This window comes from Talpa occidentalis, unplaced genomic scaffold (genome assembly GCF_014898055.3).
Source record: "Talpa occidentalis isolate TD23 unplaced genomic scaffold, MPIMG_talOcc4v2.1 talOcc4.7, whole genome shotgun sequence".
NCBI classification, from domain to species: Eukaryota; Metazoa; Chordata; class Mammalia; order Eulipotyphla; family Talpidae; genus Talpa; species Talpa occidentalis.
The window spans coordinates 5,173,708-5,199,576 of NW_023605083.1; the positions used below are offsets into that span (position 1 = coordinate 5,173,708).

Genomic DNA, 25,869 nt, shown 5'->3' on the forward strand with positions numbered 1-25,869 from the left:
GCGTCGCAGAGAGTTGTGGGAGTTCTGATGTGGCCCCCCCCACCCCCCTCCCCTTCCCGCGATGTCGGAAGAAACCCGACAGAGCAAATTAGCTGCGGCTAAAAAAAAGGTAAAAAGTGCCGGGTCGCGGCTCCCTGGCCCGGCCCGAGGCCGTCGGTCGGCCGGGGGGTGGCCAGAGTCTGTGTTGCCCCTGAGGCGCACTGGGGGAGCCCCTCGGCGCCCCTCGGCGCCCCTCCTCCCCGAGTCTTCGCCGCCAGTCCCGCCCCCCGGCAGCCCCCGCCCTCGCCCGTCGCTCCCGGGTGACTTTGGACTGGTGACCCCCGGGGCTCCCCGAGGGCTCCCCGCTGGAGGATCGGCCCTCTACTTTTGTTTTGTTTTGCTTTTTAATAATTTTTGAAAGATTGATTTATTTGTACAAGAGCTGGGGTACAGGTCAGCGGCGCGGGAGGGTGAGAGGAGCCACCGGAGACGGCGGGGCGCGGGACGGGTCGACGGACCGAAGACGCTGCTGAGGGGAGCCGCGGGCGAGGCGGGAGAGGTCTGCCGCGCCATGTGGGTAGCTCCCCGGCCGGCCGGGACTGGAACCCGCGCCGCAGAGGCTGCGGACAGCTTCACCGCGCGGCGCTCACCCCGCTGCGCCGCCGGGGAGGCCTGACCCCCTACTTTGGCCGCCCGGAATCGGACCCCTTGGGCTCCCGGCCTCCGGGGACCTCGGTCCCTGCGCGCCCCTCCCCCAGCGCGGAGCGGCGGCTCGGGCGTCGGTGGGGAGGCGTGGAATGCAGTTACGTCACAGTCCCCTCGGAACATCGTTAGGTCGCGAGCGGGGTGCTTGAGCTGTTGACCCAGCCCCCCAGGGCTAACCCCCAACTTGAAGGGGACTCGGGGCCATGGGACCCGACCCTGGGAGAGGGCTCGGGCTCGCTTGCTGTGTCCTGTACCCCACCTTTGAACACGGATGGCTACGAAGCCTGCACTTCCCTAGTACTCTTGAAGCGTTGACAGCCGCTCTGGGTGACGCTGGGAAGAATTTTTTAGTTTGGTTTTCTGCCGGGTATCTGCTTCTCCACGGAGACTTTCCAATTTTTGTCTGACTTCTCCATCTCACATTCTAATTCCTTATGACTCTGGGCCAGAGGGCCCCCCAGTCAGTGCTCCTTGGAGTGATCTGTTTATCCTCTGTGGATCAGATCCCAGCAAACTGAACTTCACAGTTGGGAATCTTCCCCTAGGCGTCTCAACATGGGTTGCTCTGCACACCACAGGATAAATAGGCGAGGGAAGCATCAATTCTCCTTGGGTCTCTTGAGAAAAAGAGGCTTCTGTGTTAATGTACATATGCATAGATATGTAAGATCGTAATAGATTGTTCTGAAATGTGCTTGGCTGGCCCCCAGCCTGTACCCTCACTGCCTCCTGACATCAGCATCCATTGGTGTAGGGGCTTGAGCAGCGCTGTTAACAGTTAACATGTATAAGAAAGGGCCCTGACGTCTGATTACTCACATGCTTGCCTTTCCACCCCTCTCTGGTTTTGCCCCCTGGCAGCTACTGATTCATGGCATCCCAGAATTTCGAGTCTGAAGACTGAGTGTAAACTCTTACCCATTTTTTCTTTAAACCATGTTATCAGTCCATTTCTTCTGTCATTGGGGTGGTGGGAGGGACTCAGCACCTGGTAGAGTTGTTGGTGGCATGAAGTCAAATGGCAAATCTAACTTGTAAAGTGGGGTGTGAGTACAGGGGCTTGTAGTTCTCGTGAGCCTAAACCCTCTTTTTCCTCTCTGCAGTTGAGAGACTACCAACAGAAAAACAGCTTGGGCTCTCCTGCAGGAGTTAAGAAGAAAAAGAAGAACAAACATGGCAGTAGCCCAGAGACAACCACTTCTGGTGGTTGTGAGTCGTCTAAAGATGTAAGTCTTGCTTGGCCAGGCTTCCTGGGAGAGGGGTGCTCCAGGGGCAATTGAGTGAGAGGTTAAGAGCATGAAAGAAGTGGGTAAGAACCCTGGGTCTGAGTGCAGCCTCTGTAGCTCTGCTGGGGATCTGATTTGGGGCAACATTGTTTAAGCTCTTTCTACAGCTGTGAGTCAGGGTACTACAGTTCTACTTCAATTTAGGCAGCATCCATGAGATTATTGTGTATTCATCCCTGAGTGCGGGGCCTGGTGCGCAGTAAGCCGTCAGTAAAGGGCGTTGCTGTTTGACTTCTTGCTCTGGTAATTTCCCTCATCCCCAGCCTCCAGGGGAAGCCGGCACAGATGAGCCCTGGGTGCTTGGGGTTAGGCGACCTCTGAGTTGGGAGTCTGTCTTTGCCACCTGCTTGCTGGGTGATCACAGGGGAAATCACGTCCTTCCCGGGTCTCAGTTTCCTCACCTGGAAGAGGATATTGTTGGGTCAGATCAGTGTCTTCCAGACTGATTTAGTAGCTTTGATCCATCTCTTGGTTTACGTGGCTTTCTGCCTCAGGCGAGGCAGTGAGTGGCCATTTGGAAAGATGGCGCAGGCCGTGGTATGGATCCGTCCTCCTTGTCTCCAGCATCCATTGTCCAGAGCTGCTCTCTCTTTCCTTCTCTGACCTTCTTGTCTTCTCTAAGCCACTTTTCTCTTTCTCCCCTTGCCCTTGTTTTTCCCTTTTCACCTCCTGTAGATTCAGGACATTCTGAAGGTGCTGGTGTCCGACCTTAACCGCTCCAATGGGGTAGCGCTCCCCCCATTGGACAAGAGGAAGGTGAGGCAGTGCCGAGACCCCCTCTCTGGCTTGCTCTCTCCCAGCGTGCATGCCCGAGGCTTGTCTGGTGTGGGGTCCTTGGCCTCTGGCTGATTTTATGTTGCCATCAACCCTTGGTGTGTCCATGTCTGCTATTTCACCTGCTTGGTTGATTGTTGTTTTCCTTCCCGCGCATCTTCATCATCTTGGAGAAGATACAATACACCGTGACGGTTAAAAGGTAATTCCAGAATAACTTCCAGAGCAGGTGTGTGAGATTTGGGCCTTCCAAGCCTCCAGTGTGAATGCTTGGGGGCCTGTCCTACTGGGAGAGCGTAAATAACTGCCCCCCGCAACACACACACACACACACACACACACACACAGGGCTTGCCCTCTGGGCATGTCCCCCAAAGACCAACAGTCCACATAGCAGTTTGTTGATTTTTCAAAGTGATGAATTCATTTTCGCTTAGGAGTGGGAAATGCAGGCATAAGACAAAGGGGGCTTTTGTTAAGCTGCAAGGACTAAGGTTAGTTTTATAGCAGAACTGCAAAGTAAGTGAGGTTAACCAGAGATGAGTGACATTCTGGGACATTCTGCCCCCGTTGCCTTTTAAAAATCAACTGGGCACTTACCCATCTTCCATGGGCCCTTGGCAGCAGACACTTCACTAGGCTGCAAGGTGGGATGTGGTGACTGAGGGAGCAGTTGCTCTAGAGGGTCTGGAGGCTGGAGGAGGTGGCCTCTGAGGCTGATGTGTAGATGTGGGCAGTGTTCATCCATGTGGAGAGCGGGTCAAGTGGGAGTCCCAGGCAGAGGGTTGGTGCAGGAGATGATCAGGGTTCTGAGCCTAGAGAGTGCTTGGCAAGAAGGTAAGTAAGGTGCCTGGGGTGCCCTGGGCTGGGAGATGACCTCGTCCTGATGTGACATTGCTGCTTCCTCCTTAACTTCCTGGGGCCAAAGTATATTGGAGCCCGCTGGGGCGGGAGGGAGGCAGACAGCTGCCCAGCGAGAGGAGGAAGACTGACAGGGACAGATCCCGTCCAGGACAGCGTGGCGGGAGGGCTGGGCCGGGCCCAGGTGGCTGGTGTTAGTCTTGTCATCAGGATTGCTCACACCCAGTCGATCAGGTCTGTCTAGTCCTGTGACTCACTAGTGGGCTCAGAGCAGACACTGAGAGGCACCTGAGGGGAGCACAGGCTTCCCTTCCTCTAATGTTCACCGCTGACTCCTCTGTTCCCCTGGAGACGAAGACCCAGACCCCCATATTCCCTTCTTGTTTTTAAATCCTCTCCATAACATAAGGGTTTCCCGCTCAAGTTTTCTGTTCCAGTGACACAGGCCTGTGACTGGTGTTCTGGGTGGAGCTGATGGCATCTCCAGAGATGGGGCATTCTGGAGAAATAAAACAGTTTCTAACGGAATGGGACCTTTGAGGGGGAGTGGACAGTGTTATCTTTTTGAACTCCAGACTTATCTACAAGGCTTAAAATTATAAACTTGGTTGCTCACAAACCAGCTGTGTATAATTAAGTCCAAAGAAAAAGTACATTTTCCCCTCCTGAGCTTTCTTGTGTCTAACTAAGGATCAGTGGGCACCGGAGTGTGCCAGGCCCCGGCTAAACGTGCCCACCTCACCACAGCGCCTTGCTCTGACCTTTAGGGATTGTTGTGGAGGTTGGCATGGCAACACCAGGTTCCAGGCCAAAAGTGGGCAGTAAACATACAAACAGCTGGACTCCCCCCAGGCTCTGCAACCCTGGCTCTAAGGAGGGTAGTGATTGGGGTTTTCAGGGGCCATCTAAGGGATCCAGAGAATAGGAAGCCCTTTCCCCCGAGGGAGCTGCAGCCCCATCCTAGTGCCCCTGCCATGCATCTGCCTCTCTGTCTGGCCTGCTGAATACTAATTCTCAAGGGCTAGGGCCTTGGATTCAGTGTGGGTCCTGAGCCTGGAGAAGCTGGTGGGCCTCTGGCTGAGCAAGTGGGTCCAGCTCGGGAAAGGGAGGCCGCTTCTGTAAAGCTCTGGGTCTCCAGGAAGCCAGGGGTCAGCGGGTCAACATCTGATCTCTGGTGGCATCTTGGGTGGGTGGTATCCTTGAGCTCGGAGGTCGGGGTGCAGGAAGCAGCCATGTTTCTCTTTTACCAAATCCAGCAACAGGGAATGGAGTCCAGGGGGCAGCTTCTTCCCCAGAAAAGGGATGGCCGCCCCACCAGAAATAAAATAATTCTAACGTAATGGGACAATTGAGGGGAGTGTCTTTTTGAACTCCAAACTTAGTTCCAGGATTTATTTGGTCACTCACAGACCAGTCTTGAATATTTAAGTTCTAAGGAAATGGGCCTTTTTCCCTTCCTGAGCTCTCGTGTCTTAACTGTAAAGATCAAGGGGAACCCGGGATGCAGGAGGCACCAGAGCCTGCCAAACCCCGACTAGGTGTGCCCGCCTCGCCATAGCCCCTGCCCACCAGCTGCCTTGCTCTGACCTCTTAGGGTCTGTTTGGAGGTTGGCATGGCACAACACCAGTTTCCAGCCACTGCCCTTGACCCCCACCCCTGCTGAGCTTCCTGCACCCCTGACTCCTGAGTCCATCCCCAGGGCTTTCTGACTGGGGGAGGAGGACAGGAGGGAGGGGGGAGCAAGAGGGGAGAGAGGTACCAGGCGGCCTTGCCACGTCTGCCTTTCAAACTGCCCCTCTGCCCTGCATGGGCCCAGGGTGAGGGCCCGGCGGGCTTTCCAGAACAGTGCCTTGCTTCTCCCAGACGTGGCACACCTTTCTCCTGCTGCTGCGACGACCCGTGTAGTGCCCGCCCGGGGCTCAGGCTGTTGTCTGGAAGGCTGCGTCGTGACCCGAGGCCCGGGCTCTCTCGGCCACACTATACAGTGGTTCCCAGCATGTGACTGTCCTCTGGCTGCAGCATCCCCGTGCTCCCTGCCCACACCCCTGCACCCATGGCAGTGAGGTAGCCTCTTTCCCGCGTGGCTTCCCTAACCCCCGCCCTGCTCTGTTCTGTGACAGGCGCCCTACGATCGCGCCACTCCTGCAGAGACACCGGCTGATAACACCACCACCATGGCACCTGGTGTCCCTTCTCCCGATGCCGCCCCCCCTGATGTTAACAGCACGGCGTCCACTCAGGTCTGTGCCCCTTAACCCCTGCCTGCACCCCACTGGCTTGCCTGTCCTTCCGGAAGGAGTGTTGCCTCCACGGTTCTCTCCCGCTTCCTCTGTGTCACCTGCTTACTAGAGCCAAGTTTTCTTCCTGAGGATGGGGTGAGGGGGCCAAGAGGTTAGGGAGCTGGAAGATGGTCAGGATGAGCTTGGCCCACCTCAGCCTGGTTGATTTATGAGAAACTGAATGACTGCCTCCTGCATTTCTTCCCAAACAGAGCTGTGACGCTGAAAATATTTCTAGTTCCTTGGATGAGAACATGTGAGTGTCTCCTGTGGGGCAGCGGTCCCTAGTAGAGGGCGTTGGGGCCGGCCCCTGCCCTTGACCCCCACACCTCTGAGCTTCTTGTGGCCCTGACTCCTATGTCTGTCTCCAGGGCTTTCTCTTCCACCGAAGGCCTAAGACAGCTCTCCCATCAGCTGAATGGACTTACATCAGAGGTATCCTGGGAATGGGGGCCCAGAAGTGGTGGTGGGGGGGAGGTTTGATAGTAAGAAACTAAGGGAGAGGTTCCCAAGAGTGGGGCAGGATCCTGGGGCCGGCCCTCTCTGCCAGGTGATGTCTAGCTGGCCACTGCTCCACCGAGTCTCCCTTGAAGCGGTCAGATGAAAGGTCGGCCCACGAGTCTGCGGTTCCATCCTGCTGCCAAAGCATGGGGGGGGGGGAAGGGCAAGGGGGAAGCTCAGAACCAGGAGAAGTTGGCACAAAGGGATTATGAGCAGAAGTGAGGCAGAAAAAGGAAATTTTGCCAGTCGATGGGGAATCCCGGGGGCTTAGGCCTTGAGGGGGACAGAGAGCGCTCCATGGGGCTCCGCCTCTCTCCTAGCCTCCCTCCTATGTCAACGGGGAAGACCAGGCGTCTATTGTTAACATAAAGGATCTGGAGGTAAGTGACCCTGCAGGCCAGTCCCCCCACCTTCTCCCATAGTGGGGGCTGGGTGCCCCGCTGCCAGGTGAGACAGCCCAGATATCCCTCCCAACCCTACTGACTGCTCTCTCTACCTGTCCCCCGCTCCTCCAACTCCTCCTCCTCTTTGCATGCACCTCAGAGCCGGTATCAAGAACTAGCACTAGCCCTGGACTCCAGCAATCTAACAAATAAGCAGCTCACTAGCAAGATAGAAGAACTGGTAAGAGCCCACTGGGGTCCCCTGATTCCAAGCTGCAATCCAGGACTCCCGATTTCCTCTTGGGGCTCTGAAGAGAGGGACTGGGGGTCCTGGTGCCAGGGGAGAATGGGCTGTTTGAGGATCTAGGGCTCAGCTGGAGGGGCCCCGGAGCACAGAGCTCACAGCATGACTCTCTACTGGCTGCCCTCTTTGCCTCTTCTCTGCTCCCCCGACACCCCTGCTTGTGTCCCCCCTCCTTGGGGAAAGCACTGGTTTGGCTGGTGTGTTCCGGCCCTGACTCAACCCCTCACTTCCTCCGTCCTTGACCTTGGACGAGACACCTCTACGCTCTGGGCTTTAGTTTCTCCAGGAGGTAGACCTAGAAGGTGTCAAGGTCTCTGGTAGCTGAAAAAATCAAAGGTCCTTTTCCTTCCTCCCTCTCTCACCGCGGACAGCACCCAGCCTGCAGCTCGTGCTGCGCGAATATCTGTCGGGTGAATGAACAGACCCTGCCAAGTCACCGGCTGGCGGAAGGGTCATCTTCCCTTCTCAGACTCTGCCTGGGGCTTAGGGTATTGTCCTCCAGGGAAGCCAGGTTCAGACTCTCACTTCTGTAGCTGTGAGCAGAATGTCTGCCTGTCTCCTTGGGAGCGTGAGGAGGGTCCGGCAGCTCATGTATAAGAACTTAAAGCTCAGTGCTGGCCTCTGTTCATCTCTCCTCATTGTTCTGAGAAGATAGAAAAGGGGGACACTTCAGTTACCTTCCTTTGACTTTTCCCCACAGAAACAACAGAACCAGGAAACTTTGGATCAACTGGAAAAAGTAACATTTCTTTGTTCATTACCTGATGGGTGGGTCTGGGGGAGGCTCAGATGTGGGGAGTCTGGGCTTGCCTGCTTCCAGCCTGGCGAGATGAAGGGCCCCCTTGCTCCTCTCCTGCCCCCTTCCCCCCCCAACCCCCATGATCTGGTCTCGCTGGTGGGCCCGCCTGGGCCACCGGTGGCCTGCGGGGCCTGTGCTTTGCCTCTGCCCCCTGTAGAGACCCTGATTCTTTTTGTAGGAGAAGAAAGACCACGAGCAGAAGCTTGTGAGGGAGCAAGGCACTCTCCGGGAACAGTTACAGGTGAGTGGCAGCCCGGGGTTCCCTCATGTCCCCTAGGAAATGCCTCTTTTCCGCTTCATCCAGACTCATTTGCTTTGTTTCCCAAAGATTCACATCCAGACCATCGGGATTCTGGTGTCTGAGAAGACAGAGCTGCAGACTGCGCTGGCCCACACTCAGCAGGCAGCCAGGCAGAAAGCAGGTGGGGCTCCAGGTGCCCTGCATCCTTGCACCTGGCACGCAGCAGGCCCATGGGGATGGGGGGGCTCCTTAGGGCTCCACTCTGACCTGTCTCACCGCAGGCGAATCGGAGGAACTGGCCGGTCGCCTCCAGTCTACGCGTCTGCGTGTTGGCGAGCTGGAGCGCACTCTCTCTGCTGTTTCCACCCATCACAAACAGACTGACCGGGTGAGCCCTGCTGCCTGCCCAATCCCTGGTGGGGTGCCCACACCCCCGCCCCACAGGGTGGGGGTGAGCCTCAAGGTCCCTGATGTGGGATGGAGCCTCGCCGCCCAGAAGGTAGCACAGCCTGCTGCTTGAAGGCTGTGGTCAGTGCGGCCTGAGAGGGGTGGCCACTGAGGGCCTCGTCCTTCCCTCCCGAGTTCTTAGTGAAGACGGATGAGAAAGGGGCTTGGAAGTGCTTTGAAAAATTGTGAAGTGTGACTCCGGGCGAGGAGGGCTGCTCTGCGCTGGTCCCTGTCTAGTGACTAGACTGCAGGCTGCATCCCTGCCCACAAATCCTGACCTCGCCTTTGCCTCTTGTATTTGCAGTACAACAAGGAACTAATCAAAGAGAGAGACGCCCTCAAACTGGAGTTATACAAGAACAAGTAGGCCTTGGGGTGGGTGGGGTGCTGGGGGGCAGGCTTTGGGCCAAGCCATGTGCTGGGCAGTGGAAGGGATGCAAGTGCACGGGGTGAGGAGGTCGGACAGCTCGCGACCTCTCTCTGGCCAGCCCCTGGTGATGCTGGACCCTGGGGCCCTGGGTCCTGCCACTGCTCTGTGGGTCTGTGGCGAGGACGGGGTAGATCTCCGGGGGGACCCTTTCTGGCTCCGGTCATGCCTCTCTTCTTTGGGTGGCCCTAGCAAAACCAATGAGGACCTGCAGCAGTGCAACTCCGAGCTGGAGGAGCGGCTCCGGCTCTTGTTGAAGGAGAAGGACACCACGCAGGCGAGACTGGAGGACCTGGAGAAGAAGCTGGAGATGTCTGAGCTGCTGTTGAAGCAGGTGAGGGGCTGGACCAGAACCCCAGGGAATCTGTGCCCCATCCAGGTGGGGCTGGGTCTCTAGGGGTGATTGTGATCTAGCTCAAACCCTTTCCGGGGGACATTGCACAGAAGATACTGGGCTCCACACGTCACTGCCTCACTTTTTAATAAATTTTACTTTTGTATATAACTGGGGTGTAGGCAGGGTGAGAGGATTCACCAGAGACAGAGTGGACAGTAGAAAAGGTGGATTTATTGAAATCCACTGCTGAGGGGAGCAGCGGGAGACAGGAGAGGTCTGCCGCGCCATGTGGGTAGCTCCCTGGCAGGGGATCAAACTCAGACAGTAGCGGTGATGGCGCTGAGACTTTGCCCCAGCCTCCAGGGATGCCTTCACCTCCTCACTTTTCACCATCCAGTTCTCTGGTCCATCCGAAGTCCCTGACGGCCAGCAGTCACCCCCGGCCCCGCAGGCTCACCAGAACATCCATGTGGAACAGGTGAGGCTTTGCAGGAGGAGGCGGGCTGTAGGAGGAGCCCTGGTGACCGGGAGCAGTGGGGCCAGTGACAGCTCCCTGACGCCTGTGTCTGCTCTTGCAGCTCAAGGAATCGCTCCAGCGGCTGCGGGTGGAGAGAGACCTGTTTGCCGAAAGGCTGAGGGAGGAGGGTAACACCTGGCAACAGAAGTTGCAACAGGTCTTGGAGGGGGTGAGTTGTGACCTTCGGGCCCCCACCTTAGGAAGTTCACTTGTTCGGGTCATCTGTAAAATGGAAGCCAGGTCATAGGCTGTGGTGTAGCCAACGAGGGAGAAGGACGGGGGTGGGGTGGGGTGTGTGTGTGTGGTTTTTGTAGATGGAGGCTGAGGGGGAGATGGTGGTCTGGCCATTCCCCCTCTACCTCCTTTATGAGCTTCCCCCGCTCCCCACCCCCATATTCTGGGCAGATGAGAAAGCTAGAGGAGGAGAAGGAGCACAGCACCACCCAGGTCCGGGACCTGGAGAACACCGTGGCGGAGCTGAAGAGTCAGCTCGGTGAGCTGGTGCCGGAATGACTGGGGGGGCTGGAGCGGGTGACTTAGAAGGTGGCAGAGTGCAAGAGGTCTGTGCCAGGACTTAGCAAGTGTGGTGGTCTGAGGCTGTGTCCCCATTTGCAAAAGGGGTGGGGGCCCACTGTCAAGAGTTGTCTTAACCCTGAAAGTGATCTGAAAATTGTGCATCCTGTGGGCGAAAAGAATTCTTAGCAAGGAAGCCAAGATCTGGGGTGAGGACTTGGGGTAGGAGCCGTTGACCAAGGAGAGGAGCTCGTCTAGAGATGACAGGCCCTTAAGGTGTGCTCCCTCCTTTCTCAGCTGTGCTCCCAGCCCCGGAAACACCAGTGGGGCCTTCCGATGTGGAGCAGCAGCAACAGCAGGCAGAAGCCCAGGCGCTCCGAAAGGAGCTGGAGAGCCTGGAGGAGAAGCTTCTGGTTCAAGTCCGTGACAACGAAGACCTGAGCCGCCTGAACCAGGAGCAGGAATTCCGCCTGCGGGAGCAAGAGCTTCGCCTGCGGGAGCTTGAGAGAGCTGCGGAGAGCTGGGACGAGCAGGCCGAGGCCCGGAAACAGGTCTTGGCCGAGATTGAGAGTGACCGGACCACGATCAGCCGGGCCGTGTCCCAGAACCGTGAGCTCAAGGCGCAGCTGGCCGAGCTGCAGGACGGATTCATCCGTTTGGTATGCAGCCTTAAGCCTGACCAGGCCGCCCTCCTCCCTTCCCTTGCCATGTCCTGGGATGCAGGGCCAGATGCCCAGCCCCGCTGGGCCTTTGTTTTCCCACCTATAAAATGGGCTGGTCCTGGTTGGCCAGCTGCTGCTGGGCAGCTACTGAAATGGCACCTAAAGCACCCTTGAGCCAGAGAGTTCCGTGCAGAGCGGGGGTCCCAGAGCTGTGGGAGGGGACACCGAGTTCTGAGTCTCCAACTGCACTGGGTGGCGTCTCATTGTTTTCTCTGTCTGTCCAGTCCAATGAGAACATGGAGCTGACCAGCTCACTCCAAACGGAGCAGCACATCAAGAGTGAGCTGGCCAAGAAACTCGGCCAGCTGCAGGAGAAGTTGGCAGAGCTGAAGGAGACAGTAAGCCCTGCGCCAGCTGGGAAGGGCTCGGAGGCCTCTGGGAGGGAGGTCCTTAGGCCAGGACACAGGGAGCTCCAACTCGGGGTGGGGGCACAGGTGACCCTATAGTCCTGCCAGGTCTGTGACCACCTGTGCCCTAGGTTCTGACATGGAGAGGTGGGTTACCCGGGACTGTAGGTCACCTCCCTGCTGGAGGCATGAGCCACTAGTGGAGAGATGAGGAGACGTGGAGACATCCTGGATTCCAGACTTGGCTCCGGGGTCGCTCTTCACTGAACAGTGCTAAGCCTCAGCATCCTTCACTTCAGAGAGCACTAGAAAGCAGTTCTGATGAGGTTTAAGGAAGGGGCCTGGGCAGGTGGCAAAGTCCCACAGTGCCTGCCTCAGGAAGAGGGGTCCGTGCCTGTCCCCCTCATCTGTGGGCGCAGATCTGGGAGGTGCCTCAATGGTGCGAGCCAGCAGCAGTGGTGGTCTCTCACTCTGCTGCTCCACCACAAGTCAGTTGTGGCAGTTGCTCCTCAGAGCGCTTAACTGCCCTTTTATGCGTTCTTCCTGGATTATGGAAAGGACCAATCAGGTGTAAGCTGTGAGCTGATTGGTGCTAAGTGGTCCAGTCAGCCACAGGATGAAAAATGGTCCAGGGCCTCTCTGGTGGCCTAGGGGTTAAGTCTCTGCACCATCACCACCACTGCCTGAGTTTGATCCCTGGCCGGGAGTTGACCCACATGGTGCAGCAGACCTCTCCTGCCTTGCCGGCTGCTCCCCTCACCAGCGTATTTCAGTACGTCTGCCTGTTCTGCTCATTCTACATCTCTGGCCAATACCCCAGTTCTTCTGCACAAAAACGGAAAAATGGTCCAATCAGACTTGATGTTGGGGCACTCTGAAGAGCATAGAAGCCAGGGTTAGAGGGAGCTGAGGGGCTCTGTTCCAGCCTCCAAAGAAAGAAGGGGAAGACTCTGTTCCTGGCCTCTGAAAAAAAAAGGACCAGAAGCTGAAAGAAGAAAAGAAGCATCCAGTAGCCAACCTCTGAGGGAGGAAGAGAGGATGAAGACCTCTGTCAGAGACTGGGCCTCTAGTCCTGTGTCTCACATCACCTGAAAGGAGCACCAAAGGCTCCGGGCCTCATGTCTGAAAGAGCTGTTTGTTGTTGGTGTTGTCCAACAGCTCACAAAGAGCTTTTTTAACACTTGGTGTTTCTGACACCGGCTGCCATACCTACTGAAATGGGTAGTCACAGGGCATGAGGATGACAAGAGAGCCACCAAAAAGCCCCAAAGCCAAAACCAAGGGCCGTAGCAATACAGTACCCATACGATAGGGGCCTATAGGCTAGAGCTGATGGAAGGATAGTGCCCAGTAGGGGACTCATCACTATGGTTCTCAACCATGTGCACAATTGCAAGAGACTTCAGCCTCTGGGAACAACCACCTTGGGGTACGGAAAACAGCTTACTGTAGCCACAAGCGGTGTCTGTCTCACCCAGGTAGTGTCCACCAGAAGTACAAGCAACGTTCCAGTCCCCTGTCACCAGGAGTGCTGGGCAGCACTGGCCAGTAGTGATGGTCGCTACTGGTCCCCCTGAGGTAGTGTCTAGCTGAGGCAGCTGGATTCCAGTGACAATTCGGAGGCCAACCGCCACCTGCCCTCACCTCCCCGCATCTTCCCTGCAGGTGGAGGAGAAACATCAAGAAGCTCAGGAGCTACAGCAGCAGCGGGACCAGTACCTTAGTCACCTTCAGCAGTACATGGCTGCCTACCAGCAGCAAGTGGCCGCGTACCAGCAGCTGGCCAACGAAAAGGAAGTCCTGCAGAAGCAGGTGCTGCTTAACACCCAGCTTGTCAACCGAATGCAGGGCGAAGAAGCACAGGGCAAGATGGAGGTCGAGTTGGCCCATCAAGAGCTGCAGGAAACACAGGTGGGGCAGTTGGAGTGCCGGACCCCCAGGTGGCCGCCCGAGCAGGAAGACCTGGGAACAGCATCCCTTCTCACTCTTTCCTGACCCCTTAGGGCCGCCTGGAGGCTGCCAGCAAGCAGAACCAGCAGCTGCAGGCCCAACTGAACCTCATGGCTCAGACTGGAGCAAGTGAGTGGGACTTCAGCAGAGGAGGGGTTTGCAAGAGAGGGAAGCCACCCCTAGGACAACTTGGATCCTTCTCCTTTGGGGACTTGCTGGCGCAGGGTTGTACAGAGAGGAGGGGGCAGAGCTTGGTGGCTTTCAGGGCTGCTTCAGAACCCAAGGGTTCTCTGAGCCCCTCTGGCTGCCCCCCAACAGTAAATGGACTGAACAGTGAGGAGGATGAGGAGGAAGACGAGGGTCCCCTGCCAAAGCTAAGCATCCCGGATGACCTAGACAGCCGCGAGGCCATGGTGAGCTCGGCCCCTGGGCCCCGTCCCTCCCCCACCTTCCCCCTCCCATCCACACACCCTTCTTCTTGTTTTCCCTCCCTTTGATTTTGCTTTCCCCGCATCTCTGCTGGGGACCAGTGGGCAAGCACCAACACCAGCCTCGAATCTCAGGTGTGCCCATTGAGGCCCTGAGAGGTGTGCCTCCCAGGCCCCTGCCTGGCCCACAGGGGCACCCTGCACCTCTGGCCCACAGGTGGCATTTTGTAACTCGGCCTTGGCCAGTGCTGAGGAAGAGCGGGCGCGGCTGCGTGGGCAGCTAAAGGAGCAAAAGCTACTCTGCCGGCGCATGGCTCAGCAGGCGGCCCCACTGGACCAGGAGCCCGAGAAGACAGAGGCCCCAGCCCCTGGGGCCGCAGGGGGAAGTGTGCCTGGAGAGACCCACCAGGCCCTTCAGGGAGCCATGGAGAAACTGCAGGTGAGTGTGGTTCTCTGGAGGGCTGGGCGGGCGGGGTGCTGGGCAGGCTGGCACTGCCGAGCCCTGAGCCCGCTGTCTGGCCGCAGGGCCGCTTTACCGAGCTCATGCAGGAGAAAGTAGACTTAAAGGAGCGGGTGGAGGAGCTGGAGCATCGATGCATCCAGCTCTCTGGAGAGACTGACACTATCGGTGAGTGGGGAGGCCGGTGCCCTGGGGCCGGGGTGCTACGCTGAGGCTGGGCTGCCTGCGCGCAACTGAGCTGCCTGCGCGCCCTCTCCCTAGGAGAATACATCGCGCTCTACCAGAACCAGAGAGCGGTGATGAGGGAGAAGCACCGGGAGAAGGAGGAGTACATAAGCCGGCTGGCCCAGGACAAAGAAGAGATGAAGGTAGTGGGAGCTCCGGCTCCTCGGTGGCGCGGCTAGGGGCGGGGCGGGCTTCTGAGCGTCTCTCCTTCCAGGTGAAGCTGTTGGAGCTGCAAGAGCTGGTTTTGCGGCTGGTGGCGGAGCGCAATGAATGGCAGGCGAAGTTCCAAGCAGCTGACCAGAACCCGGCTGCCGAGCGCACTAGTGCACACCCGGCTCCCAAGGAGCCTGGCGCCGCCAGCGGCCAAGGTGAGGAAAGCCCCGCGCGGGCGCCTGGGCAGGAAGAGCACACTCCGCCCGGCACTCAGCGCCCTGTCTCTGTCTCTCCAAAGAACTGAGTGAGGTGAGCCTCGCCGACGACATGCAGCCGACCCAGGGAGAGGCCCAGCTGGGCCAGACTCCCCTCGAGAACGCCACTGCACAGCAGATCGTTCAGCTGCTTCAAGAAATACAGAACCCCCGGGAACGCGTCACCATTGGAAACAGCCCCTGCATTCCCTTCTTCTACCGGGCTGACGACAACGAGGAGGTGAAGATAATGGTGGTCTAGGCTACTGGCATGGGGCTGAGGGCTCTGCCCGCACCTGGCCCTCACCAACATCCCTGGTCCCCAGGCTTTCCCACCCTGTCCTTTGGCTCTCCTTCCTAGTTGTCCTTGTATCCCTAGGCTTAAAAAAGGGGTATAATAACTCCCCTATCTAATAGGGGGAAACAGGTGCAGACCCTAGCCTTTTAGGTTAGGGCTGTGTCTTGATCTCTGGGCTAATCATACTTCCAGAGACAAGGAGCTAGAAACATCCAGCTAGTTATTTAGGGAGCTCCTTGATGACCAATTTAATCCTTACCAGGCCTTCTTGCAGAGGGCCTAGGTTCTATTCAGGCATTTTGGGGCCATGTGCCCCCCCACCCCACCCCGACCATGTGGAGCGGGACAGCACTTTGAAGGCCCTGCATGGGGGCTCAGTCCAGACAGAGATACCAGCTGGTGCAGGTGGGCACCGACACCTGTCTAGACTGTAGCCACAGAGATAGCAGTGGCTTATTTGAGACCACCCCAAATCCACAAAGGGGTGGCCTCCCCTGCTCCCTTTTGAAATTTCCCCACGGGCCTTTGCACCGATTTTGTTTGTTTTTGTTTTTTTAATTTTTTGTTGTACCTGATAATTATTTTGATTTTTCTTTTCGTCTTTTTACTTTTTGTTGCACCCAATTATTTTGGAGGTGATCCCTATCTGCAGAGGGGAGGCCTCTCCTACTACCTACCCATGGGCATCTGTGCCCGATTATTTTGTAGGCACCCTGACCTGCAAAGGGGGGGCCTCTGCTCACTACACAAGTCTTGCGGGCTTGAGGTTACTGTCCCCCTCACAAAAGTCCCGCAGGCACATGAGGCCACCCCAATCTGCAAAAGGCGTGGCCTCCCCCACCCCCACTCATAAAAGGCCCGTGGGTATGAGGCCACCCCAATCCACAAAGGGGTGGCTTCCACTTGCTGTCTTTACAAAAGTCCCGTGGGCCTCTGTGCCTAATTATTTTGGAGGCCATCCCGGATCTGCAGAGGGGTGGCCTTCGCTGCTTCTTTTACAAGAAGTCCCCATAGAGGGGATGCATGGCTTATTCAGGCAATTTGGGGGTACACACATACTCCCCCAACCATGTGGAAAACTGGGCTTGGCTCAGAAGCAGGGCCGCAGTGGCTGGTGGAGGCCGGGCGGAAGGCGCATGGGCGCCCCGCGGTGTACATACTGTACTGTAACATTTGTATATCGGGGCTGAGACAGCCCCTGTATCATAGGCTGAGGTGGCCCCTGGGAGAGGAGGTTTCTATTAATTATTTGACATCGAGGAAACTTATTTATTGATAGCCTAGGACAGATGAAGGAGGCAAGGACAGGGTGTGGTTCCTGGGTGTTTCACTTTATTTCTGAATAAACTGAATTTACCACGTGGCTTGGACTGGTGTGTCTCGGTGGCCCGGCCCTGGGATCTGGGCTGCAGGCGCTGCGCTGGGTGTGGGTCCTGCCAGCAGAGGGCAGGCTTCGGGGTGGCGAGGTGCGCACCGCGCTGCCTGTCAGCATGTCCAACCCCACTCAGCTCTCCGACCTGTTGGGCCTGTTGGCTATGTGCCACCCCAGGAGGGCCAGGGTCCTGCTTGGATGACCAAGACAGGGAAACCTTGTCTAATTCCATGGAAGGAAAGCAGGGTGATAGCACCCCAGAGTACTGGCTTCCAGCCTAGGCATTTCTATTCACCCTGTTCCTCTGGGGCTCCCACCCAGGCCCCGCACCTCCTCCAGGCTGGCACGCCACCCCCTGGTGGCCACAGCAGGGTTCAGATGAAGACCAGCTAATGTCCAGGTGCTTTCCAGGGCAGCCTGGGAAAGACTGGGGCCTCCCAGGCAAATCTGCACCCCACCCCGTGCTTAAACCTTCCCTTCCCCCTGAACTCCACGGAACACAGCCAGCACACACCTCGTTGTTCCCCATTGTTCAGAAATGGGTTTTATTCTCAGCCAAGAGACAGCAAGACTGGTAGCGGCCAGAACCACACAGCTGCCGGTACAGCACCCCCATGCTCGGGGGAAGGGGCAGGAAGGTGGCAGAGGGGGCTGACTGTCCACAGGCCGGGAATGGCAGGGAGGCTCGTTGGAGGTGGCACGTGTCGGCGGGGGTGACAGCATTTGCTTGTAGTTGGGCCACAAGACTCCTGAGGGACAGCACGGCGGTTCCCAACACCAGAGATGCGCCCCGAGCGCGCGCGCGCGTGTGTGTGCACGCGCATATTTATAGATATTTATAGAACAGGGCAGGAGCAATACCACAGAGGGGGCACAAGTGTCACCGAGGTCACGCCTGGATGTGTCAGCTCACCACTACAACAGACTAAAGTCACAGATGAAGGGGGAGGCTCGGGGGCTGGGGAGCCACTGTCACAGAACAGCCATCCAGGCAGGCTTGGGAAGAGAGATGTCCGAGGAAGAGGAGGGGTCTGGTTAGAGGTCGAAGGGGGGCCTGGGGCTCTCAGGACGGGATGGACTTGCCTGACCCGATCGGCTGGCAGTTGGAGACAAAGCAGAGAGAAAACGGGAGAGATAAGGGGGGAGAGCTGGTAAGGCAAGTGCAGCCTGGGCTGCAGCCTGGAGGTGGGGAGGGGAGACGACGCAGGGGAGGGTGTGGGCAGGGGTTCTGGATGAGAGGAGAGGGGGGAAAGGGAGGGGGGATGGAGGAGCAGGAGCTGGAGCCCTCTCCCTGCACGCTCGCTGGCCTCTCACACACACCAGACAGTGCACCCGCGCTCCAGACATGTGATCGGCCCCCTCCGGCTTCCCTCCTCTGGTCTCCTGTCTTTCAACCCGCTGGCCCAGGGCCACCCTTAGCCTCGGGGGTAGAGGGCTGTGGGCCCCACGCGACACCACCATTTCTGATGGCGAATGACAGGCGGAAGAACACTGTTTGCACCGGGAGGGCAGAGCTGAGAGGATGGCTGGAGGGAGCACTGGGGGCCCCCTGGGGTGGGCAGAAAGCCCGGGAGTCCTCTGTACGGACCCTGGGGAGGCAGGGAGGGCAGGAAGCCAGATGCCAGTGGCCACAGGCTTATAAGTCTAAGAGGGGAGCCTCGGCTGGCCGGGGGACCGCAGGTCGTGTAGGTGAGGCTGGGCCCTTCCTGCTGGGGAAAAGCAGAAGAGCAAGTGTCAGTGTCAGGGGTGCGGGGGCAGGCAGGTCTGTGGGGCGAGTTTTACTGCCCAGCTGGGGCAGAACTCAGAGAAGCCGACCTGCCCGGGTCAGCAGACACTGAGGTCCCCTGGCTGAAAAGGGGAGGTGACCCTAAGGAGCAACAGGCCCAGGTCCACGGGCCTGCCGGCGGGATACATATCTTCCCCTGGGGCACCGGGGCTGCCTTGGCCCTGCGCTGGCGGGCACAGCCACACCGGCCGTGGAGGGCAAGGCGCTCTGTCACCTGCCTGGTTGCAGGTGGCTCCGGGCTGAGGGTGTGGCTCAGACCCTCAGGCTTTCCAAAGCCATCAGACAACCGAGGGCCCCCGAAGCCTACTCAGGTGCCACCATAAGGAGGAGGGTTCTGACCTCCTCTGCCCTGTGGTGGACCTGGTTCCAAAGCTCCCAAGGTGGCTGCCCTGCCCCAGCAGTACCCCCAGGATGAATTTCCAAGGCCTTTGGCAGCTTGAGTCCAGCCCCCACACAACCCCCTCCGAGCTCCTTGCCCCTACACCACAAACCAGAAACCCTCTGCCCTCTGACAGCTCCAGAGCGCACCCATGTCTGCCAGCTTGGGCACGGAGCCTGTCCCAAGGGCTCTCCAGGCTCAGCCATGGAGGTACTGGGCGGCGGCACTGAGTCCCGAGGCTCCCCGAGAAGGGAGGTGAGAGAGCCAGCTGGCAGCGAGGACAGAGAGGACAGAATAAGTATGGAGCTGCAGAAGGGAGAGGGAGGGGATCCTGGCTCTGAGGTCCCGGTGTGCCCCCCAGTGTGGAGCTGGTGCAGCAAGGGGCAGACACACCATTCATGCAGCAGGTGGAGAGGCGTGTACCTACCGTGGCTGACACTCCTCAGGGGTCACTGATAGTGATTCTGAAAGACAGCACGAAATCAACATGGCAGTTCACACGCACGGACGGGGCAGGCCTGGGGGTGGGGGCACGCACACGCACACGCCGGGCGTGCACACACATGCTGTGAGGCCCCTCGGCCCCGCATGCACACGCTGACACACATGCCCACAAACACGCATACATCTCCCCACCCCCGCCAGCGCCCTGGCTGGCCGGCACGTGCAGCACGGATCTGGGGCATGCAGCCACTCGGCACACGGAAGCACACGCGGGGCTGAGTCACAACACAGAAGCTCGCCCACACACGTGAGGCGTTGCACCAGCTCCCCGCACACTTGTGCCTGGCTCGCTCAGAGGGCCACCTGCACAGCTCCAGAAGGGGCAGGTCTTGCCTTCTAAGGTCCAGCTGTCATATCTTTCTGCCCAAGAGCCTCCGTGGCTCCCTGCTGCCCGAGGCAGTGGGTCTGAACAAGTCAGACTCTTCTGAAGACTTTGAAGTTTCTCCAATCCGCCCCACCCTCTACCCAGGGCAACCTCTTCTTATTCTTCCTCATTCTATCTGCACGCTGCTCCAGCCAGTGGCTCTTCTCAATGCATCCCGCGCTGCCCTCACTGCTGTGCCCATCCCAAGCGCGCGCCGGATGCCTCACCACCTGAGCCTAATCTCCATCAGCCCCCGAGATCTCCATCAGCCTCACCAAAACCAGCTGCCCTGAAGCACCCCCAGGCTGCCTCTTCCCAGAGGCAGGGCTGTGATATGCCAAGTGTCTCCCACGTGTCAGCAGGACCGGAGTTCAGGCAGCTACCAAGCCCCCAGTGCCCGTATTCACACCTCAGCACAGACCTGGACATGTCAAATACCCTTAAGAACCTGGACTCATGCTGGAAGCTAGGCAAGAGCTCCGATAGCCACCTTGGCCGTCAATGAGGCCTCCCTGTCACCACTGCCTCCCTTGGTCAAGACCCCAGACCTGGGAGAAAGGCAGAATGTTATCATTTGGTCAAAGGGAAACTGAGGCTCTGGAAGGGAGAGTGACTTGTCCTAAGGCCAAGGTGAACCAGAAGCTCTAGATGCTAGGCCAGTGCTCTTGACCAATACCATGCTGTCTACTTTACCCCATCTGCTTAGGTGACCAGGTCACCACAGAACAAACCCCAACTCTCTTGTTTTGTTGGTTTTTTGGGGGGCGGGTGGCTCTACCCTCCAGCCATCTGGAATCATGAACCTATTAGTCTTGAGTTAGATCAGAGGCAGTGTTCTTGAAGGAGCGTCACAGATCAAGAAGGCAAAGCCAAGGGTGGAGGAGAATCCTGTTTCCCATTCTTGCTTCGACACCGACCGTGTGGGTCCAGGCCAGGTTTGGACAGAGGCCGCGGGAAGGAAGAACGTGGTCAGAACCCCACAGCTGTGACTCCTTTCACAGCTGCTCCACATCCTACACCATGCCTGGGTGCCACACTTACACTCACACCCGTGTGCACGCCCACACACACTGTCACACTGCACACCTTGCTGGCCACACAGTCACAGCTTGGCCTCTGTTTCTCTGGGCTGGAGGCCGGACACCCCAGGGGACAGCTGTAGAGTCAGGACTGGGAAGTGGGGGCGACAGGGTGGCCCTGAGTGTACAATCTGGAGAGGATCTGGGTTCAGACCCTCAGACCTGAGGGAGGGTCACCAGCTGGGAGAGAGAAGGAGAATGAGAAAGGGGAAGTCGGAGAAATGCGATGTGGGAGGCAGCGAAGAGTGGAGGAGGAGGGAAGCGCCATGCAAGTGCTGGAGAGAAGGGGGCGGGTGGGATGAGCCCCACGGCCCCCTTCCCAGAAAGGACCACCTCCGGGACTCAGCGCTCCCTGGCGGGCAGGCTCCGCCGGGCCTCGGCCCCACCTCCAGGGGCTCCGGCACCCGTGGGCCTCGGGCCTCGGCTGGAGAGGCGGCGGCGCCGGGGCCAATGTTCCAGATTCCGGCCCCCCTCCCTCCCGGACACCCCCGCCTGGCGGCCTCTCCCGCCGCTCTCAGCCCCTACTCACCTGGGGACCCCGGGCGGGGCGCGGTTGGGGCGCGAGGGCACCTGGGGGGGAGGGCCGAAGGGGTCAGGGGAAGCCCCCGGCCTGGAGGGCACGGGGGGCGCCCCCCCCAGGGCGGACCCAGCAGGCGGAGGCCCAGGAGCAGGGCCCCGCGAGCCGGGCCGGGCTGGGGGCACGGCGGGGGCTCGGCGCTGCGGCGTGGGGCTGGACGTGGGCGACCTGCGGACGACAGAGAGCGGAAAACCGGGCGGCGAGGGATGAGCGGCTCCGCTTCCGCCCGCGGCCCCGCCCCCAGCCAGGTGCGGCCACGCCCATGCACGCAAGCCCCGGCCCAGGTGCGGGCCGCGCGGCCGCCTCGCCCCGCCCCGCCCGCAGCCAGCTCCACGGCAAGCCCCGCCCCGCGAAGCCCCGCCCCGCGCTAGGCCCCGCCCCGCGCTCCAGGTGGGAGCCGCCCCGGCGACGCGGGCGCGCCACTGCCCGGCCCCGGCCCTGGCCCTCCTCCCGCGGGCCCCGGGCTGGGGGGCTTCGGGGCCGTGGGGGCCGGCCCTGGTACCTGCGTCCGGCCGGTACGCTCTGCACCTGCAGCCAGGAGTCGTCCACGGGCGGGGGCATGGGCGTGCTGACGGTGGTCGTGTTGATGTCCCCGATGATGCTGAGCGCCTCCTTCAGGGCGTGGTACATGCGCAGCATCTCGTCGCGCCGCTGCGCCTGCTCGGCCGACTCCTCCATCAGCGTGTTCTGGTCCCCGCACGAGTAGAGGTTGGCCAGCAGCTCCGAGAAGATGAACTCCTTCGTCTGCGGGCGGGCGAGGCGGGGCTGGGGCCTGACGCCTGCTGGCTCTGTCCGGCCGCCCCGCCCTGCTCGGGCAGCGCCCTGGCCCGGGAGCCTGGGGATCGGCGTCCACCGGCCCCTAAACGCGGAGATCCTACCCGCGCCCCCCCCCCCGTTCCCTCTTGCCATTTTTTAAAAAAATATTTATTTATTGATGCATACAGGAGCTGGGGTACAGGCCAGAGATGCGGGGGGTGAGAGGATCCACCAGAGACAGAGCGAGGAACAGAACAGACAGATTGGCTGAAATACGCTGCTGAGGGGAGCAGCGGGAGAGACAGGAGAGGTCTGCTGCGCCATGTGGGTCTCTGCCTGGCCGCCGGGGATGGGACCGGATGGGACTCGTGCTGCAGAGGCTGCGGATTGCTTCATAGTGTGGTGCTTAACCCCTTGCGCCACCAGGGAGGCCCACTCTTGCCATTTTCTCATGTGTGAACACTGAGGTCCAGAGAGGAAATGCTCAGGGTCATAGATCTGGGGAGAGGGGCATTCATGGTCTATCCGACAGTCAGGACATCTGCTCTCCAAGCCTCAGTTTCCTCAGATGTAAAATGAGGTAGTTATAGCCTTTCCATGGCCTTACACACTATGTTGCAGCAAAACAAGGAAGATGACTATTTCAAGTGTTCAGAGTCCTCAAGAGGAGCTTGTGGTGTCCTCCCTGATGGTGCAAGGGGTTAAGCACAATCCCTGGCCCGCCAGGGAGCTACCCACATGGCTCAGCAGATCTCCTGTCTCACCTGCTGCTCCCCTCAGCCGTGTATTTCAGTCAGTTCACCTGTTCTGTTCCCCACTCTGTCTCTGGTGAACTCCACACCTCTGGCCTGTACCCTAGTTCTTGTACGCATAAATAATCTTTAAAAAAAAAAAAAAGATGAGCTTGTGGACTGAATGAAAGTGAGTCTGGGGCAGGGGTGCGTTCGTGTTCTCCTGAAAATCCTCAGGTATTACCTGGTCCAAACTTGTACATTTATGGAGAGATGCCAAGGTTTTGTCTGCCACTGACTCTGTCATTTATTCCTTATTCAAATTCAGATATATGCCCAGCACCTGCCACATGCCAGGCACTGTGTTTCTGTGCGCTTTTTACTCATTTAGTCCTCAACTCTAGTCTTAGCCATATAAGGAAGCAGAGGCTCAGAGAGAGCAGTTCCTTTCTGCAACATCACACAGAGAATTTGTGCAAAGTCAGGAGTCACACCCCATTCTAATTCCCCAGGGGCCTGGCTTTGGCACTAAGCCATGGGCTGTAGTGGTTCTCTGGGGTGTGTACCCCAAAACATCTTCTCTTTAAAAGATGGATTCCTGGCCCCTTCTGGAAAACATGTAAGCATGTTTGGAACAACTTGGGGATGTGACTCTCCTTTATCAACTATAAACTTCCTGAAATCTAAATGCAGATGAAGTATTTTCAATGAAAAGGATGTATCTGAACTGGAAAAAAAATTTAAAGGCTATCTTGTGAATGATTTTTAGATTAATTACATATTGAAAAGATGATTTTTTGATTTAAATAAAAATGATTACTCAAATTAATTGTGTTGCTATTTTACTTCTCCTAACAGGACTACTAGAAAATGTAAGGTAATATAGGAAGCTCACATCTCACTGCGTTTCTATTGGACAACCCACGGGGCTGGCCTCCCCGGGGCCAACCTGGTAGCCTGCCTGCCTGGCCCCTGGGGAGCACCTGCCCCCACGAAGCGGGGCACTCACATTGTTGATCATGAGGTGCATGATGGTCTTAGGCATGAGGTCCCGCACGGTCTTGTTGACAATGGCCATGTACGAGTCCACCAGGTTCCGGATGGTCTCCACCTGCCGCTCCAGCTGTGGGTCCATGGAGTGCATGAAGCTGTCGGAGCCATTCTCCTCGGTCTCGCTGGCCTGCCATGGGGAAGAGGACAGCAGAGTGGCTGGGCTAATGCAGCCAGGCTCCAGGAGGTATCCCTGGGGTCTCAGCCCCTCCAAGGGTGCCTGGAACACAGAGGCACAGAAAGCAGCAGCTGGCCTGGACACAGACATTCCGCTCCCCCACCCTCTGGCTCAGCAACCCCCCCCCCCCCCCGCATCTCCCGGGACAGCAGACTCCGCTAGTTCATCCCTAGCTCAACTCTTACTCCCACGCTACAATTTCAGTTTCTTGGTCCACAAGCTAGGAAAGGACACCTTCAAGGTCCTTTCCTGATTCTGGGGACCTGGCCAGAGTTGGGCCAGGCTGGAGACGCCTGCAGGGAGGTGAGGGGGGGTACACTCACTTTCTCCTTGTCCTGGGGGGCCACACCAAAGCCACAGAGGTCGCCACGTCAGCTTTGCCACCAGGGAGCACAGCCGAAGCAGACACACAGAGAGGGGAAAAGGGGAGAGACTGAATGAAGCCAGGGCCCCAACTTGAGCCATGGCCATTGTGAAAGAGGGGAGCGAGGATGAGAAGGCAGTCCCAAGAAAACAGCAGCAGGTGAAGGGAGTGCGGGAGATGCCATCTGTGGCAGAGAGGGGGACACAAAACAAACTGCCATCGGAGAAGATGGAGAAGGTTTCACTCCGAGGCCACCCCAGGGGCAGGGAGGGGGCCGGTCAGGGCTTAGAAACAGGGCCCCCTCCCCTCCCTGCCCTGCCACTCACCCCAACACGCTCAGGGTACACTCCGGCCCTCAGAAAGGAGGCCTTCCAGCTGTCCACCTCCTCCTGGGTCTCACAGGCCAGCTCCAGCTGCCGATAATCCTTGTAGACGTTCCTGCGAGATGGGCCGGCGGTGGAGGGGGACAGGGTGAAGGCAGGGGTTTGGGGGACAATCCTGGCTTTCTCACCCCCCGGTGGGCTGGCCCTCAGCAAGTAGTCCCTTCCTCTCTCCAGGCCTCAGTTTCCTCATCTGGAAGATGGGCTAAGTGCTGCCTCCCCGGGTCGCGGTGAGGATTCAGTGAAATGAGCAGTAAATGCTCCATTAGAAAGGGGCTGAGTCCTCGTTCAAGGGGCTTCCGCAGGTCACCCTCAGACTCCCACCCTCAGACCCCCACGCTGGCTCTCTGGGGATGCCCCTGAATGTCGCTGTAGGACCAAGCCCACCAGCGTCAGCCCCGGGGTGGAGGCGAGAGGCTGCCATGGCCCCACCCCAGGGCGCTGAGCAGCAGAAGCAGGGGACAGACCCCACTGAGGCTCTCCTGCGCCCCAGGGCCTGGCCGAGTGCCTCACCCAGCACCACACAAGTGGCTGGAAGGTGGGGGGAGAGAGAGGGAGGGAGGAAGAGAGGGTGGGAGAAAGAGAGGGAGGGAGGGCAGCGGGATGGAGGAGGAGAGGGCCAGAGGAGGGCGGGAGGGGGTTCTGACCCGAGGTCTAGCGGGGCAGAAACTCAATATCCGCCTTGCTTGGGACACGGGCGGGCCCCTCCTTTCTAGGCCTCTGCGCCAGGTTTCTACTGCGTGGGGGCGCGGCAGGCACCTCTGCTCCGTGTTAAAGAGGGCGAAGATGTGCTTGCTGGACATGAAGCCCTTCTCCACGTCCCTCAGCTTCAGGTTGTCCACCGACAGCATGTACTTCTTCTCCTTCTCCTGTGGGCGAAGGGGGCGTGGGTCAGGCGGGCGCCGCTCTCTGCCCTGCCTCACCCTTCACGAGGGCCCTGTGTCGGTGAGGTGGGAGGCCAGGCTGTGGGCACCTGCCCCAGGCCCTGCACAGGTGCTGTCTGTCGAGAGCCGGGTCTCAGAGCCCGGGCTGTGGGCACCTGGTGCTCCCTGGCGTCAGGCCCTGCCCACCGGCTCTGCCTTTGTGCCAGGGCTCAAGAGTCCAGGGTGGCCAGGCCGAGGGTGCCTTCCGCATCTCGCCCCAGCAGGTGCTGGCAGC

The 25,869-nt window shown here is 58.7% G+C and overlaps 2 protein-coding genes across 8 annotated transcripts in view; one reads left to right on the forward strand and one right to left on the reverse strand.

The window, feature by feature from the left end:
* Positions 1–40: 40 nt before the first annotated feature.
* Positions 41–16,578, forward strand: GOLGA2 (golgin A2; the record flags this gene model as incomplete). The annotated part of the gene is made up of 27 exons (XM_037492459.2): positions 41–109; positions 1,788–1,910; positions 2,646–2,726; positions 5,727–5,846; positions 6,098–6,141; positions 6,257–6,320; positions 6,707–6,766; positions 6,930–7,010; positions 7,774–7,812; positions 8,051–8,113; positions 8,201–8,294; positions 8,395–8,501; positions 8,865–8,923; positions 9,180–9,321; positions 9,722–9,802; positions 9,903–10,010; positions 10,247–10,334; positions 10,652–11,013; positions 11,301–11,414; positions 13,089–13,334; positions 13,427–13,502; positions 13,692–13,786; positions 14,019–14,240; positions 14,327–14,429; positions 14,523–14,629; positions 14,701–14,854; positions 14,938–16,578. Coding segments are annotated over 27 exons (3,120 nt in total), but the record flags the coding sequence as incomplete, so codon positions are not given.
* Positions 16,579–16,909: 331 nt separating this feature from the next.
* DNM1 (dynamin 1) overlaps positions 16,910–25,869 on the reverse strand; it is a 41,672-nt gene continuing 32,712 nt past the window's right edge. For 2 of the 7 annotated variants that reach the window (XM_037495420.2, XM_037495422.2), the window contains 7 exons: positions 25,471–25,580; positions 24,658–24,769; positions 24,291–24,302; positions 23,749–23,919; positions 21,755–21,996; positions 21,205–21,420; positions 16,910–18,269 (listed from right to left, as the gene is read on the reverse strand). In XM_037495420.2, coding sequence (XP_037351317.1) covers positions 18,200–18,269; positions 21,205–21,420; positions 21,755–21,996; positions 23,749–23,919; positions 24,291–24,302; positions 24,658–24,769; positions 25,471–25,580 — 933 coding nt within the window. In that variant the 3' untranslated portion in view covers positions 16,910–18,199. Of the gene's footprint in view, positions 18,270–18,685; positions 19,193–19,786; positions 19,789–21,204; positions 21,421–21,754; positions 21,997–23,748; positions 23,920–24,290; positions 24,303–24,657; positions 24,770–25,470; positions 25,581–25,869 lie in introns of those variants that run through there. The other 5 variants (XM_037495428.1, XM_037495430.2, XM_037495429.2 and 2 more) reach the window with 5 other exon arrangements.